Consider the following 15,478-nt stretch of genomic DNA (forward strand, 5'->3'; position numbering starts at 1 on the left):
GCTTGACGGACACAGTAGACATCCTGGAAGACCAAACTCAGGAAATTAAAAACTCCCGCAAAACATTCAGCAACGCGTGTGCGCATGCGGAGGTCAGGGTTGACAGTCTCCACACAGTCGTGGAAGGAGTGCGGCGGCCAAGCTAACTGCAACACCGTAACTAGCTACATGTGGAGGGTAGAACGGGAGGCATCCCTGACCCTAACTCTGTCAAAATCCCTCATTTTCTACCCAAAACAACTCTAAAGTTCAGCCTCATTGAACATAAGGGATATTATCTGTTTACAATGAAAGGGTGAGTGTAAGCTTTTGAGTCACGGATAAGTAGCTTAGCACGAGTAAAGTTTTTTTTCTCCAAGGGGAGGCGGGTAGGAGACGGATAGGCTAGCTAGCTTGCTAAGCTACTTTCATTTACGTGTATGACAAGAAATACGACGGACAGCCGTGTCACCGAAACTGTTCTGTCACGTAAATGCTCGTTAACTTAAGCCGCGTGTCGGTTCTTTTAGGTCGCGGTTACTCAAAACTAAGTCACTAGCTAGCTGCTACTGGGGAGCTGAGCCAGAAAACACCACTTTGCTAAATTAAGCTAAACAGACAGATCCTGGATCTGTGATAATCGTCTTTTTAGTCAACTGGAGTCCACTTGTGTTATCTCAGCCAAGTCGGTAAACAAAGTTACTGAACAAGCTACAGGCACCGTGAGCTCATGTTTGTCGGTTACCGCGATAACGTGACACCCGACATCAGCTTCAGTGCTCCAGCTTACTTCGTGTAAAAGTCCATGTCAAAGTGAAACACGAGCGCTGATGCTAGACGTCGTAATATGTCTCGGCTCCGGATTTGGTGCTCGGATAGTACGAGGACCGTTAAGTATGTTTAACACATTTCTTTGAAGTTTGGACGGATGCTGGCACTGCGTATCTTGATGACCAGGACACGTGACCACCAGCTGTTTTTGGGATGTGTTGTCTCCTATAAATACTTGTGAACCCCTCAATGATACAAACTGGAGAGTTGTCTGTCACCCAGTATGACATTATAGCATACATCCTCAGGTTATCCTGTCTCTGAGATTTTAGCAGGTGCCTTATTCATTTCTTAGTGAATATGTGTATCAAAATCATTAGCTTTGGGTATTTTAGTTTTGCTTTTGAAAGAGTGATTTAGGCGGATTGTGTCAGTCATCAGGAGTAATCTGTGACCATTATGTCAGTGGAAAAGCTTCCACCACATATGGTTTGGTCATTTGATTTTACTTTGGGGGATTCATCTCACCCAGCTTTATGATAAGCGCAAACAATATTTGCTGTTGATAAGTAATCGATTATTCTTTTTATATTTTGCATTCGTTTTGTCAATAAAGCAACTGCATTTAAGTAATTATAAAAGAATGTCAGCACTCAACAGTATGCAGCTGGATGTCAAAGTTACCGATCGCATTTGAGTCACAATAGTGTACTTGTTGCCAGCCATTTGACCGTTTTGCTCTTGTTCCAGTAGCCGGATCGAGCTGGGGGATGTTACGCCCCACAACATAAAGCAGCTGAAACGCCTGAACCAGGTCATCTTCCCTGTCAGCTACAATGACAAGTTTTACAAAGATGTACTGGAAGTTGGAGAGCTTGCAAAGCTAGGTAAGAAACAACACTTGTGTATTTTACTGTCAAATAACCTCAACACATTTTTTAAAGCATGAAGCTAATGGATTTCTGCTAACAGTGAGAGATTAGAAGTGTAAATCACTGTCAGGATTATGTCCTTAGTCAGTGAAATGTAGAAGATTACACTACTTGATACATGGATGAAAACCAGTCTTCCTTCACTGCTTGGGTCCATACATTTGGTAGACAAAGTCATTCACACAGTCATTAATAGACCTAATCAAATTTGGTTGTCATGAAAACTAAATTTTCCCCATTCTCTGCAGTCCAGGTTCTTCAGTTAGAAGGAACTAAAGATTCCCTGGTGATGTTTTAGTCCTCTTTGTTTTGCAGCATACTTCAATGATATTGCAGTGGGTGCTGTGTGCTGCAGAGTGGATCACTCTCAGAACCAGAAGAGACTGTACATCATGACGCTGGGCTGTCTAGCACCCTACCGTAGACTTGGAATTGGTAAAGAGCTTTGTATTTCTACAAGATGATGCGGTGCACCTTGTTATCTTATGTGTTGTGTCTCCAACTTTTCCTTTGTCGCTTTTGTCTTTGCAGGTACAAAGATGCTGAATCATGTGCTAAACATCTGTGAGAAGGATGGCACTTTTGACAACATTTACCTGTGAGTGTCTAATTGCAGAAGGTGTATGAGGAGGGGCCATTGTAGCTTCAGTGGATTAAGTTGACATCCATTATTTTGATCTTTTTCTACTGAAACTGAAAGAAGGGATTGATTATTTCCGCCGTACCAAAAAATCATTTAATTCCATTGTTACTCGTTGAGTAAATTGTCAAATTCTACTACCAGTAACTACATTTCTCCTTTCCCTCTCCACAGTCATGTGCAGATCAGCAATGAGTCAGCCATTCACTTTTACCAGAAGTTTGGCTTTGAGATCATCGAAACAAAAAAGAATTACTACAAGAGGATAGAGCCCGCAGATGCCCATGTGTTGCAGAAGAGTCTGCGCAGCCCATGTGCACCGCCCACTGCAGAGCTTCAGAAGTCAGAGTAGGGGCACAGCGTTTGGAAAGAGCACAGTTGTGCCAGCCTCCACAGAAACAGAACTGTGACAAATGCCCCAGGGTCGACACATTCAACACTTTCTTCAAAGGATGCAAAAAGAGAAAACAAATTTAAAGTAATAAAAAAATGCTGCATTTATTTTGCAATGGGGTCCCCTTTTGATTTTTGCATATTGTATTGCTCCGTGTCCTCATACAGATAATTGAAAACTACAAAAATCTCAGTATTCAAAACTGCTTGACAAAGTTAACAACATAAGACAGTTTTAGACTTGGTGATGAGGGGGAGGGTGTGGTGTTTGCAAATCATACAGTTTGTGTTTGAGTTTTAATGCGGTTATAAAGCTAATGGGGACATATCTTTACTGTTGAGCAAAATAAATCGGTTGGTTAGAAGCTGTAAAAGTGTTTGAAAGACCACCACTGACACACAAGTACCATCTGGTCAGCTTGGAGTGATGCTTTGAGCTGTTCCATGGAATGGTCACAACTCTATTCCCTCACCACCTGAACCTTGGGAATTATGGGAAATGAGTCTGACCAGCTTGTTATGTCATGACCAGAGGGGAAAAGCAGAAATGTATCCCCTCGGTTCGGGTGTAAAGAAGGGTGAACGTTTTTGAGGTGGCGGGAAGACTGTCGCCACTCGTAATTTCTGAATCACTTTATTTTCCAGCCTGTTAATTTAATTCCCCTTCAACTGTAATTTTGTATTTTTTACATTTGAAATGGCAAATGGTTCAGAGCTTCTCCTTGGTTTACTACCAAGACTGAAAACATTAAGGAATGAAAGAAACAAACAACATATTGTGTTGAATGTGGTTCTGAGAAGGGCACTCAACATAATCTTGATGTTTCAACTAGACTGTGTCTATTTGGGCATTATTTACAGTAGAATAATAAAGATTTGTGAGGATATGTCTTTAAACACATAAGTGTTTTGAGACATCTTACCTTAAACATCTTTCAGAATTGGTCTTCTACAACTATCTGCCACAGTCAGCTTGTGTTACACACACCATTGTGCTTGTCTGATAGTTTAGCAGTTTTGTTAAGGTCTCTCGAACAGTGTTAACCCAGAGGAAGCTCTGTCCCCTCGGCATGCAAGGAGAGTTGTCCTGTCCACTGTAGTATACGCATGTTTTTCCTTTCTTTGAAGAATTTTATCTTTTCTGGAGCTCTATATTGTAAGACTTTTTAACGTCTAAATAAAGGAATTACTATTTGCAGTAAATGTTTTGCAAGTTGTCTTATTCTGTATTCTTCTGAATTCCTAGCCAAATGCACATAATAAAACAAAACAAAAAACTGAATAGAAAAACGTAGAACAAATATATCCCGTCATGATTGGCTGAATACTCCCACATCTGTAATGCTATTGGCTGTCAGCTCCTTTCGGGTCCGCCCCTTTCTGCACTACGTTAGGTTTAGCTAGATTGTTTTGAGAAATGAGTTGAGTTTAATGCTTTGCTAGCTCACAGTTAGCCTTCAATCTACTCTCAGCGACAGACAGTCTCAGAAATGCTGAGGCTTGAGGTTAGTGGAAGCCACCCGCAATTAGCAGCCTCTTTCCAACACAGACACGAAGAAATACGCCAGTAATTCGCTTAATATCATGTCTGTTACGGTATAATAAACTAGCTATTAGCCAGTTAGCTAACACAGATAGCTTAATAGGTAATTGCTGTTCAACGTTAAGCAACGGGACAGTAATTCGAATTTCGCTTGCTGTCAACAAGATAAAAATGACTCGCAACTGTATGCAATTCGTTTAACAGGCTGTGAAGCTGGTCAATTAGTCTAGGTTAGCTGTAAAGCTAGGTTAATTAACACCAGCTTGTTAGCATTAAAGTTAGTTGTGAGACGCTTAGTGTAGTTTAGCAATGTCTTATATATACGACAACATCACTGCTGGATAAATGCATCTGAATGATTGTCTTTGGTGGGATAAAGTCTGGTGTCAACATATGTGTTCAAACTCTGTCTGGGTGATTTATGTTTTCATTGCAGGACTTTCACGGGAAGGATTTAAGGTCCAAGTGTTCAATGTGTTGACCGGTTGCTTATCAAACAGGCAACTGTTCAGACAGGATGCCAGAGATGACCGAAACTCCGACACCTGGTCGTAAACCCAAGTGAGGATGTTTGAGATATCTGCTGTCTATGGCTGTTGTAACCAAAATATCCGTAGAGGCACATGATTGAAATAATAATGTGAATATATTTTTGCAGAAAGAAGAAAAACAAAGAATCTCACAATGCAGGTGAAATAATATATCCTGTTGTGATTCTGTTCAAACCTGATTGCTTAGTGGATGGTTTCTTTAACTGGTGGTCACTATAAGTGTAACTGGTCATTAAAGTGTAGTCTCTTCTCTGTACAGTTGAGAGACACAGAAAAGAGAAGATTAATGCTGGGATTAACCGCATTGGTAATCTACTCCCCTGTTCCAAGGCACTCAAGCAGGTAGGAGACCATCTGGTGTCACAGTTTTGAGTTATCAGTAAATGTTATGGTCAAATATGTGTCTGCACAAGCCAGTTAACTGTTCTATTAAATATCCCCTCATCTATAGAGTAAGAACATGATCTTGGATCAGGCCCATCGTTACATCACTGAACTGAAGAAACAAAATGATACGTTGCTTCTGGAAGGAGGAGATAAAGTCCAAGGTGAAGTTCCATAATTCTACATACAGGACTGTCTCAGAAAATTAGAATATTGTGATAAAGTTCTTTATTTTCTGTAATGCAATTAAAAAAACAAAAATGTCATGCATTCTGGATTCATTACAAATCAACTGAAATATTGCAAGCCTTTTATTCTTTTAATATTGCTGATTATGGCTTACAGCTTAAGAAAACTCTAAAATCCTATCTCATAAAATTTTAATATTTCCTCAGACCAAGTAAAAAAAAAGATTTATAACAGCAAAACAAAATCAAACATTTGAAAATGTGTTTCCAGGTGTTTCGAGTTAATTAGACGATTCAAGTGATTTGTTTAATACCCTACTAGTATACTTTTTCATGATATTCTAATATTTAGAGATAGGATATTTGAGTTTTCTTAAGCTGTAAGCCATAATCAGCAATATTAAAAGAATAAAAGGCTTGCAATATTTCAGTTGATTTGTAATGAATCCAGAATGCATGACATTTTTGTTTTTTTAATTGCATTACAGAAAATAAAGAACTTTATCACAATATTCTAATTTTCTGAGACAGTCCTGTATATACTACCGTTTAAAAGTTTGGGGTCACCCAGACAATTTTGTGTGTTCCATGAAAACTCACACTTTTATTTATCAAATGAATTGCAAAATGAATAGGAAATAGTCAAGGCAGACAAGGTTAGAAATAATGATTTTTATTTGAAATATTAATTTTGTTCTTCAAATTCTAGCTCAAAGGAAGGCCAATTTCATAGTTTCTTTCACCAGCTTAACTATTTTCAGCTGTGCTAACTTAATTGCACAAGGGTGTTCAAGGGTTTTATAATCATCCGTTAGTCTTCTAAGGCGATGAGCAAACACAATGTACCATTAGAACACTGGAGTGATAGTTAATGGAAATGGGCCTCTACAGGACTGTCTCAGAAAATTAGAATATTGTGATAAAGTTCTTTATTTTCTGTAATGCAATTAAAAAAACAAAAATGTCATGCATTCTGGATTCATTACAAATCAACTGAAATATTGCAAGCCTTTTATTCTTTTAATATTGCTGATTATGGCTTACAGCTTAAGAAAACTCTAAAATCCTATCTCATAAAATTTTAATATTTCCTCAGACCAAGTTAAAAAAGATTTATAACAGCTGAGTGTTTGTCAAGGCTCAGGAAACCCTTGCAGGTGTTTGAGTTAATTAGACAATTCAAGTGATTTGTTTAATACCCTACTAGTATACTTTTTCATGATATTCTAATATTTAGAGATAGGATATTTGAGTTTTCTTAAGCTGTAAGCCATAATCAGCAATAAATCAGAATAAAAGGCTTGCAATATTTCAGTTGATTTGTAATGAATCCAGAATGCATGACATTTTTGTTTTTTTAATTGCATTACAGAAAATAAAGAACTTCATCACAATATTCTAATTTTCTGAGACAGTCCTGTATACACCGATGTAGATATTTCATTAAAAACCAGACGTTTCCACCTAGAATAGTCATTTGCCACATTAACAATGTGTAGAGTGTATTTCTGATGAATGCAATGTTATCTTCATTGAAAAAAGCAGTGAAAAAGGACATTCTAACTTTGAACGCTGATGTATAAACATCATTATGCCTTCTCTGTAGGTGGATCACCACAGGTCAAGCACTTTAGCCCACAAAGCCTCTGCAGCAAATCCTATCTCATAAAATTTTAATATTTCCTCAGACCAAGTAAAAAAAAAGATTTATAACAGCTGAGTGTTTGTCAAGGCTCAGGAAACCCTTGCAGGTGTTTCGAGTTAATTAGACAATTCAAGTGATTTGTTTAATACCCTACTAGTATACTTTTTCATGATATTCTAATATTTAGAGATAGGATATTTGAGTTTTCTTAAGCTGTAAGCCATAATCAGCAATATTAAAAGAATAAAAGGCTTGCAATATTTCAGTTGATTTGTAATGAATCCAGAATGCATGACATTTTTGTTTTTTTAATTGCATTGCAGAAAATAAAGAACTTCATCACAATATTCTAATTTTCTGAGACAGTCCTGTATATGTTTTTACAGCAGTGCACAATTTTATTTGCTTCTTGTTTTATTTACACTTGGAGTTATTAGCGTGACTGTGCATTTAGAGTTATTGACGTATGAGTGAGTATACTTTATTGATAATGTGTGCTTGGTCTGTGTGCAGCTGAGGAGATCCGGCGGCTGCGGCGTCAGATGGAGGAGCTGAGGAGGGAGAGTGCTCAGTACATCGATCTCCTTAAAGCCCACGATATTAACATTTTAGAAGACCCAACTATTCACTGGAAGGGCAAACAGCGATGCACCAAGGTGGCAATGGTGACTCCCACTCACCAACTCTCAAAAGGGATTGTCGTCTACTCCAATGGCATTGTAAAGTGTCCAGCAGGAAAGGAGACCAGCCCAACAAAACAGCCTTCTGAAACCATAATTCTTCAGCCACCGTCTGAGGTCAGTGCCAGGTTGAGAGTTAACGGAGCCCTGTTGCAAGTTAATACCTCTTCAATCCCTACACTTCTCCCTGGGTCGACGGCCGCACCCAACCAGTCTTCAACAGGCCTTAGAATGATAGAGCAGTGTGTGGTCGAGACACCGGCTGCAGCCCCCACTCTTTCACCCTCTGTGTCTTACATTACCCTCCAGATCCCAGCAGCCACCACAGCCCTTTCCCAACAACCACAGCCTGCCGCCCCAGTCCCGACCCTCACCATAGCAGTCACTTCAGCGTCACAGCTCCCCACTGAAAGTCCTGCGCAGCCCTTGTCTAATCTGACAACATTCACCCAAGCTATAGCCACATCCAGAGCAGCAACCTCAGAGGGTTGTTCTTGGGCCCCACAGGATGCTGCCATGAGGACTGTAAGTTACACTGCTATCCACAACAGCCAAGCCCTTCTTAGGGCTGGGGCGGCAGGCAGCACACAGACGACCTGGACAACGCTGCAGATGGTGGGAAACACAGTGCAGCCAGTCTGCCAGAGTCTCCCCACCACAGAAGCCCTCAACACCACTCGGACTGTCCAGCAGGTGACTGTCTGTCCAATGGGACACACGCCCTCTGTTCAGCCCATTCAAATACAGATGCAACCACATGTGCCTGTACAGCAATCACCCATTTCAGCACACATTCAAGCACAGCCCTTTCAGAGACCGACCCAGCTACGGCCAGCAATCCTGAACCAGGTAAAGCCTCAGCCAGTTCTAGCACCCCCACCACAATGTGCTGTTCTCTCCCAGTCAGCCATAGTACCCCAGCCAGCTGCGGTGGCCCACTCTGCCGTCGTGTCGTCGCAGCCCCAGTCTGTTGTACTCAAACCAGTGTCATTGGTTCCCCATCATCCGACCACCCACATGCCTCAGCCATCCCTGGTGCCACAGGCCACTGTGCTGCCCCTCCTTCAGACCATGCAGGTGCTGCAGGTCAACTCAACTGGAGGGACCGCCTCAGGTGTAACAGCCCAACAGAACACTAACAACCCAAGTGTGGTCATTCTGCAACAGGCCAGTTCTTGTCCTACCCAGTCAGTTGTAAGGGAGGAAATGACAAATCAGCAACCATGTCAACATATTGTAATCATCCAGGCACCCAATCAAATAGCTCCTGTCCCACAGAATCCTCAGGTTGGCATGGTGCCTGCTGCTGTTCCCATTGCAGTACCTGTTGTGTCCACCCAGATATCCACAACCAGTAGTTCAACATCTGCCACTTCGTTACAGAGTGTAGGGGGAAAGCAACTGGTGCACATTCTCCCACGTCCCGTTCAGCCTCATGTGAACCATCCCCTTCAGGTCACACAGGCCTCCTCTTCACCACCGATTCCTCCAACCCCACAGACGATCACTGTGAATGGCCAGGTGTTTGCTTTGCAGCCCATGAAGACATCTGACAAATCCAGTTCCCATGCTGGCCAGAGTACACTCCAGCTGGTCCAGCCCACCACCACCGAAGAACCAACAACTAATGTGGCCCTCAACAGTTTAGGTGCACTCAGCAGTCTCAATCAGAGCATCTCTCAGGGCCTTCCACTTACCATTTCTAGCCAGACTAATGTCCAGCTTCCAGCTGCTCAATTATCAGTAGTCCAGCAGAAGCAGCCTCCTGCTCAGGCGTCCGTCCCTGGAACCGCTCTTGCTCTGCCAGCCCGGCAGCTACAAGTCCCTTCTTTCAACCCAGTCAAGTCAGGGCTGGTGGGTAATACCTCAAAAAGTCGAGGAAAGAGGCTTCGCACAACTTTGAATACAAAGAGGGCGACAACAGCTAAAAGAACTAAACCAGCCAAAAAGAAAGAGCTCAGTGAGGCCCCACCTGTCGTTGCCGTTTTGGCCAAACCTGTGGTAGCTGCAGGAGAAAGTCAGACAGTTAAAGTTTCAGTATCTGAAGTTTTACAGTCTTCGACAGTAAAAATCATGGACATTCCCCCTACTTGTACCGCAGCTATCACAACGACAGGTGGCAGTGAAGCTGTAGGGAATATCACTCCTACACAAAACAGTCAGATAATGATTGTGTGTAGTTCATCGAGTGAGTCGCCTGTCTTTAGGCAATCCCCACCACAGAGCAAAAGCTCCGTGGGTGCAACTCGGTCTGATGTTGTGCTCAGTGACACTTGTGGTGCGGCAACTGCAGTTGCAACTGTCAATGCCACATCGGTCAAGCCAACAGTTAGTGCAGCTATGGCCATTGAGAGTAAACCATCCATAGTTTCTGGCAACAACTCAGCTTTGACCAAACTCTCGGTTCCAGAGGTTAAACAGCCAACCACTAGTTCAGCAATTAGCACGACACAAAGTAAGTCAGCTGCCACCACTTCTGTTTCTAAACCGAGCAAATCTGTGGTCGGTTCTGAAGGTGCCACTGAAACTCTGTTCACACCCACCACTGTTCCTATCGAATGCCTGACTGCAGTCTGCACCAGCAGTATCCCAGAAACTGCACCAGTATCTTTAAATCAGTCGACCCAAACAACTTGTATGACGGTATGTCGTCCCCACCAGGTATCTAATACCCAAGAGCCTCTGCCCTGTAATAAACAACAGTCACAGCCCACCACTTTACCCTTGGTGTCCACAACTGTGGCGCTCTCATCGCCTGCAGCAACTTGTTCTGCAGCCCACAGCTCTGTGACAGCCCCTACAACAAGCTCAGAGTTTAGGAAAAGGGGCACTACCGGTAGAGCCCCAACACAACAGACTAATGTGAATATTCCCCACCCATCACCCTGTCACCCTGCTGAAATCAAACCACCTCAGCCTTCTCGAAGAGATAGGGAGTCTCAGGTAGAGAGACACTCTACTGCAGCAGAGAAAGACCGCTTGGTGGCAGCAACTTCTGGCACTCCCTCTAGAAAGGATTTTGCCCTATCTCAACAGGTGTACACTAACCTTGACGATCAAACTATAGAGCACCCGTTGACCGCAAGCAGACAGACAGATTCTCCCATGTCTTCAGGGGCTGGTGGAGGCAGAGGGTTCTCTGTGGCATCCATGCTTCCCCAGGGCCACACTATCAGTGCGTCACCTGGCTCCTTTGGCACGTTTACGTTCACCTCTGAGCAGGCAGAAATGCTGGCCTTGGCCATGCTCGAACAGGACAGTCCAGGAAGGCGTAGTGGAAGCTGCTCTGGCAACACTGCTTCAACAAACCCCACGTCAGCCACATGGGAGCAACCAAAAGCCCTGATGGTGTCGAACAGTAAAGAAAGGGGTTCAACTGGACAGCAGGCAAAAGTGACTAAACCCACGGACACAGTAACGTCTAAACCCACTGTCCAGGTGTCTGTCCGAGGACATGCTGAGGAGGGGCCCAATGGAAGCAGACATCCACAAAACATCTCATGCTCTCAGTCTCTCTCCCAGGTTCAGTCTCAGAGCTCATCCCAGAGCGGCAGCGTGGCTAGCCTCAGCGTCAACAACCTGATCAAGCCCAGCTCCAGTCAGCAACCCTACCCTGGCTCTCCCAGTCTTGCTGTCCAACAGGGTTCAGTTCCCTCACCTGTAGGGAGCTCAGCCCACATATCCCAACCCCCAAACCACACCCTCTCCCCCTGCTCAGGTGCGGCCCAACTGAATGAGTACACCCCCTTAAAGACTGCGTTGATGAGGGCTCAGGCTGGGGTCGGTGTAGGTGAGCGACAAGTGAAGATCGTCTCCAAACGGCAGGCCCAGGAAGAGTCGATGCTAAACACTGGAAAACGGCCCAAGCCTACCACTGTTAGCCATATGGACCTGAAAGCACCAGACCACAGCCAGATGCCCTCAGCTGTCCCACCATCATCTGCTGTCATGATAGGGATTAATTCAGAAAATGGAGGCCACCTCTTCTCCACAAACTCTTTCCTGAGCCCAGTAGTTCGGCCCCCAGATGGCCACTGCCCTCCTCAAGGACCCCTTGAGCAGAACCAGCCAGGTGTGCTTCATCTGCCCCAGGGTCATCCACAGCATGCTGCAACCCAGCCTGGCCAGCACCTGGGAGGAAACCTGTACATAAAACAGCAACAGCAAGAGCAACAAAGACACCATCTGTATCATTTGCAACACCACCTGACACAGCCTGACCCCGCACAGAACCACTCACTACACCAGAGGGCGCTTCAGCAGCAGCAACAACAGCAGCAACAACAACAACAGCAGCAACAACAGCAGCAGCAACAACAGCAGCAGCAGCAGCAGCAGCATGTGCAGAAGAAGCGAGGGCTTGTCAGAGGCAGTCAGACCGGGTCGCCTGTTGGCCTGCAACAGAAGCAGCACCACCTGGAGAAGTCTGGAGTTCAGCAGCAGCACTCGCATCAACAGCAGCCGCAGCATCAACCCCACACGCAGCAGCATCAACAGCCCCACCAACAATCACAGCAGCATCAACACCAACAGGCTCAGCATCAACAGCACCAACAGCAAACACATCAACAGCAAACACAGCACCAACAACAACAACAACACCAACAGCAGCAGTTACAGCAGCAGCAGCAGCAGAGCTCCCACTCCAGACACCAGCAGCACCTACAGCAGCAGCAGCAGCAGCACTTTAGACACCAGGAGAAGAGTTGTGAAGCCCAGGCAGCGGGATCCAGGGTCCACCACGGCAGCCTCCTGGGCCAGCAGGACCACCTCAAGGTAGGTGTCCCATAGATGGAGGATGATGACAATTTATGAGATTGGAAAGTTAAGTCCAGTGGCACCTTCTGGTACATAGGTTCATCTTGTTTCTGTATCTTTTTAGTGTACTGGCGTTGCCGTTGTTCAATTTTTTGATAATAAATTTGATAAAAAAGTAATTGTCGGACCAACAAATCAACAGATTTGAATTAATTTTCATTTACCTTTTAAACCACGTCAGACATCGGCTGTTCACAACTTAATTGCAATATATAGCTTGATGTGTGCGTGTACTAAACACTAGGAACTTGTGAGGGCCATTTGTAATTACTCTAGGCTTTTAATTATGATGACATGATGTATAATCACGACCTCAGTGGAACATTTCTGTCAGTGCAGTCGAATGGGTTAGAAAAGTATTTCAGTGAAAAAGAATCCAAAAAACAAAATGCTTTCCTGGGCCATGCAGGGAAAAGACATCCCTAACCACCTTCGTCGCAGTTAAGACCGATCTATTTCAAGTGAAACTAAATTGTTTATCTCTTGCCAGTTAGAATAAGATATATGTTTATATATAAATGTTTGTGAGCTGACCGGAACATGTTGATCAATATTGATTGAATAATGAATAAGACTTGTTTAAAAATAACATTTTGACTTTATTCCTCTCCCTCAGCCTGGTCAGGACCATAATGCTATGCAGAGGATGATGAGCACGAGGACTCTGGAGCAGCAGCTCGTCCCTCCTCCCAGCAATCCTGCGCCCCGGCCGTCGGACCTGGCCTGCGCTCCGTCACGCCAGGAGCGTATCCGTGTTTCCAGCTACTCTGCCGAGGCACTCATCGGTAAGAGTTCCACCAGTGGTGAACAGCAACAGCGCATGGGTCTCCACCTTCAGCCTCGCGGGGCCACACAGGAGCAGCCAGACCTCCGTGGTTATCTGGACACATCGCAAGGGAAGGCCAGCAGTGCACACAACCCGCAGAATCGCTTGACCTCCTCTGACCATCCAGGATCTGCGGATGTTCAGCGGGTCTCAGAGTGTCCGCCATTCAAGACCATGGGAGGAGGAGTGCATCAACTCGGTGGCTTTGAGGCTCAGGTGTCTCGTGGCAGTGACATGGTGCCCAAGTCAGTGCCGTCCTCCCAGAGGGGCCCTCAGGGGCAGCAACAAGGCGCGTTCGGAATGGGTGTCGGCCCTCCGCCAGATGCCCGAAACCGCTACAGTGCCGCTCATCCCGGCTCACAGGGAGTCCAAGTTGGCCTCCCCCGGGAGCAGGAAGGTTGTCACCAGAGTTTCATGCAAAGCCTTCTTTCGCCCCACCTGCCTGAGCAGAGCAACCACCAGCGGGCAGTGCAGTGCTGTCCCCCGGTCAGCATGGAGTACAGCTGTCTGCCTGGAAGCTCCTCAGGAGACCTCCAGGCCAAGGCCTCCAGCCCCAGTGGGCCCCAGACGCAGAAGGCCCCAGCCATGCGGCTTGGAGAGGGCAACAAGGGCCATATTCCTCAGGTCAGCAGTAATATGCACGGAGGCCCAGGTGTGCGGACAGGCCTCCCCCACCCTCTGACCCCACACGGCAGCTCTGAGCCAGGCCGCTCCTCGGCCCCCTCCCGACCACCCGCTGCTGCGAACCAGCACTCTCGCCACATCGGCCGAGACACTCAGCCCCCCAAGCTGAGGCCTGGTGACCGGCCTCGATCAGGTCCTCTGAGGCAGAGCAACCCCTTTGAGCCCGAGGGTGGAGGGGTGCTGCTGAGCAGACCGCAGTCTGGAGGAGAGGCGCGGCGCAGCACTATCGTTCGCTTCATGGCAGATACTGCTCAGGTTCCGAGCGACAACAACCTGGTTCCTGATCAACACTTAACACAGAACTTTGGTTTCCCCTTTATTCCAGAAGGAGGGATGAATCCTCCACCTCCCATCAATGCCAACTCCACATTCATCCCTCCGGTCAGCCAGCCCAATGCCTCCCGTACGCCGTCCCTTCTGCCTGTCGAGACCCAAAACACGTTACCCTCCTTCTACCCTTCTTATTCTCCAGCGGCTCACCCCAGCCTTCCCAGCGATGTCACCCTCCAGTACTTTCCCAACCAAATGTTTACCAGCCCGAATGCAGACAAGAGCAGCGCTCCCCCGCTTAATAACCGCTTCGGCTCGATCCTTTCCCCACCTCGCCCAGTGGGGTTTGGCCAGACCAGCTTCCCCTTGCTTCCAGATATGCCCCCTATGCCCATTGCCAACTCATCTGGAATCACCCCCCACATATCCAACTTCAGCCTCACCTCCCTGTTCCCCGAGATCGCCACCGGCATGCCCGCTGACGGTTCGGCCATGCCGATGTCTCCCCTGCTGTCGCTCGCCAACACCTCGGCGTCTGACTCTGGCAAGCAGCCCAACCGTCCCGCCCACAACATCAGCCACATTCTGGGCCACGACGGCAGCTCAGCCGTGTGAGAAGAGGTCCGGCTGCACTTGATGTAAAAGTGGTGGTGAAGCACCTGATGGCGGTTTGAGCTCAAGTGACACCGTGTCTGTCCGATTGTTTACATGTTCAGTTTCAATCTCGGATTTGTTCCGTCTGGCATACGTGTGCCAACGTTATTTGAAATCCATAATCTTTTGAATTGAAGGTGACATGGAAATGTATTTCTTTAAAGCTCTGTTGTTGGTTAAACCAACTGTTTGGTAGTAAAACTAAATTATCTTTCGAGCTTGAATGCAATGTATTGTGGGTAATTAAGAAACCTGCAGTTACCCACCAATGTAATTTTACTAATTTATCAGTTGTATTGTACAGAATCTTTTTTTTTCTCAAGATCTATTTTGTAAATAACGGTTTCATATCAGAATTGTTAGATTATGTATTTGTAAATACAAAATGGATTAATAAAGTTTATAAGGAGACATTTCAATCTGCTGCCAACTGAAGTGTGTTTCTTTCTCCTCTAGATGGCGCTTGAACTCAGTCAAATAGTTTTGTAGCTATGGTTCGTTCTTTAGTTTAGTTTAGTGG

General features: G+C 45.4%; 2 protein-coding genes across 5 annotated transcripts; both read left to right on the forward strand.

The window, feature by feature from the left end:
- Positions 1–112: 112 nt before the first annotated feature.
- Positions 113–3,918, forward strand: naa50 (N-alpha-acetyltransferase 50, NatE catalytic subunit). 2 transcript variants are annotated; one of them, XM_056433823.1, is made up of 5 exons: positions 113–295; positions 1,504–1,637; positions 1,998–2,117; positions 2,214–2,280; positions 2,497–3,918. In XM_056433823.1, exons 1-5 carry the CDS (start codon positions 288–290, stop codon positions 2,672–2,674), a joined length of 507 nt encoding a protein of 168 aa, XP_056289798.1. In that variant the 5' UTR covers positions 113–287; the 3' UTR covers positions 2,675–3,918. The 2 variants fall into 2 exon arrangements, with proteins under 2 accessions (XP_056289798.1, XP_056289797.1); XM_056433822.1 differs by having other exon boundaries at positions 114–295; positions 1,501–1,637.
- A 218-nt stretch (positions 3,919–4,136) lies between these two features.
- On the forward strand, positions 4,137–15,377 carry LOC130206082 (basic helix-loop-helix domain-containing protein USF3). Of its 3 annotated transcripts, XM_056433821.1 has the most exons (8): positions 4,137–4,220; positions 4,695–4,819; positions 4,917–4,948; positions 5,069–5,151; positions 5,261–5,357; positions 7,540–12,482; positions 13,141–13,309; positions 14,360–15,377. In XM_056433821.1, the coding sequence occupies exons 2-8, from the start codon at positions 4,776–4,778 to the stop codon at positions 14,917–14,919; spliced, it is 5,928 nt and encodes a 1,975-aa protein (XP_056289796.1). In that variant the 5' UTR covers positions 4,137–4,220; positions 4,695–4,775; the 3' UTR covers positions 14,920–15,377. The 3 variants fall into 3 exon arrangements, with proteins under 3 accessions (XP_056289796.1, XP_056289794.1, XP_056289795.1); XM_056433819.1 differs by having other exon boundaries at positions 13,141–15,377; XM_056433820.1 differs by having other exon boundaries at positions 4,142–4,220; positions 4,759–4,819; positions 13,141–15,377.
- Positions 15,378–15,478: the final 101 nt, after the last annotated feature.

The sequence above is a fragment of the Pseudoliparis swirei genome, chromosome 16, assembly GCF_029220125.1.
Source record: "Pseudoliparis swirei isolate HS2019 ecotype Mariana Trench chromosome 16, NWPU_hadal_v1, whole genome shotgun sequence".
Lineage (NCBI taxonomy): Eukaryota > Metazoa > Chordata > Actinopteri > Perciformes > Liparidae > Pseudoliparis > Pseudoliparis swirei.

Excerpts from the sequence above, each read along its gene's own strand:
- naa50 (XM_056433822.1), top strand. Across the intron at positions 1,638-1,997 it reads TGGAGAGCTTGCAAAGCTAG|CATACTTCAATGATATTGCA; the intron begins GTAAGAAACAAC and ends TTTGTTTTGCAG. Across the intron at positions 2,281-2,496 it reads ACTTTTGACAACATTTACCT|TCATGTGCAGATCAGCAATG; the intron begins GTGAGTGTCTAA and ends CCCTCTCCACAG.
- LOC130206082 (XM_056433819.1), top strand. The coding sequence starts at position 4,776 with ATGCCAGAGATGACCGAAACTCCGACACCTGGTCGTAAACCCAA. Across the intron at positions 4,820-4,916 it reads ACACCTGGTCGTAAACCCAA|AAAGAAGAAAAACAAAGAAT; the intron begins GTGAGGATGTTT and ends ATATTTTTGCAG. Across the intron at positions 12,483-13,140 it reads GCCAGCAGGACCACCTCAAG|CCTGGTCAGGACCATAATGC; the intron begins GTAGGTGTCCCA and ends CCTCTCCCTCAG.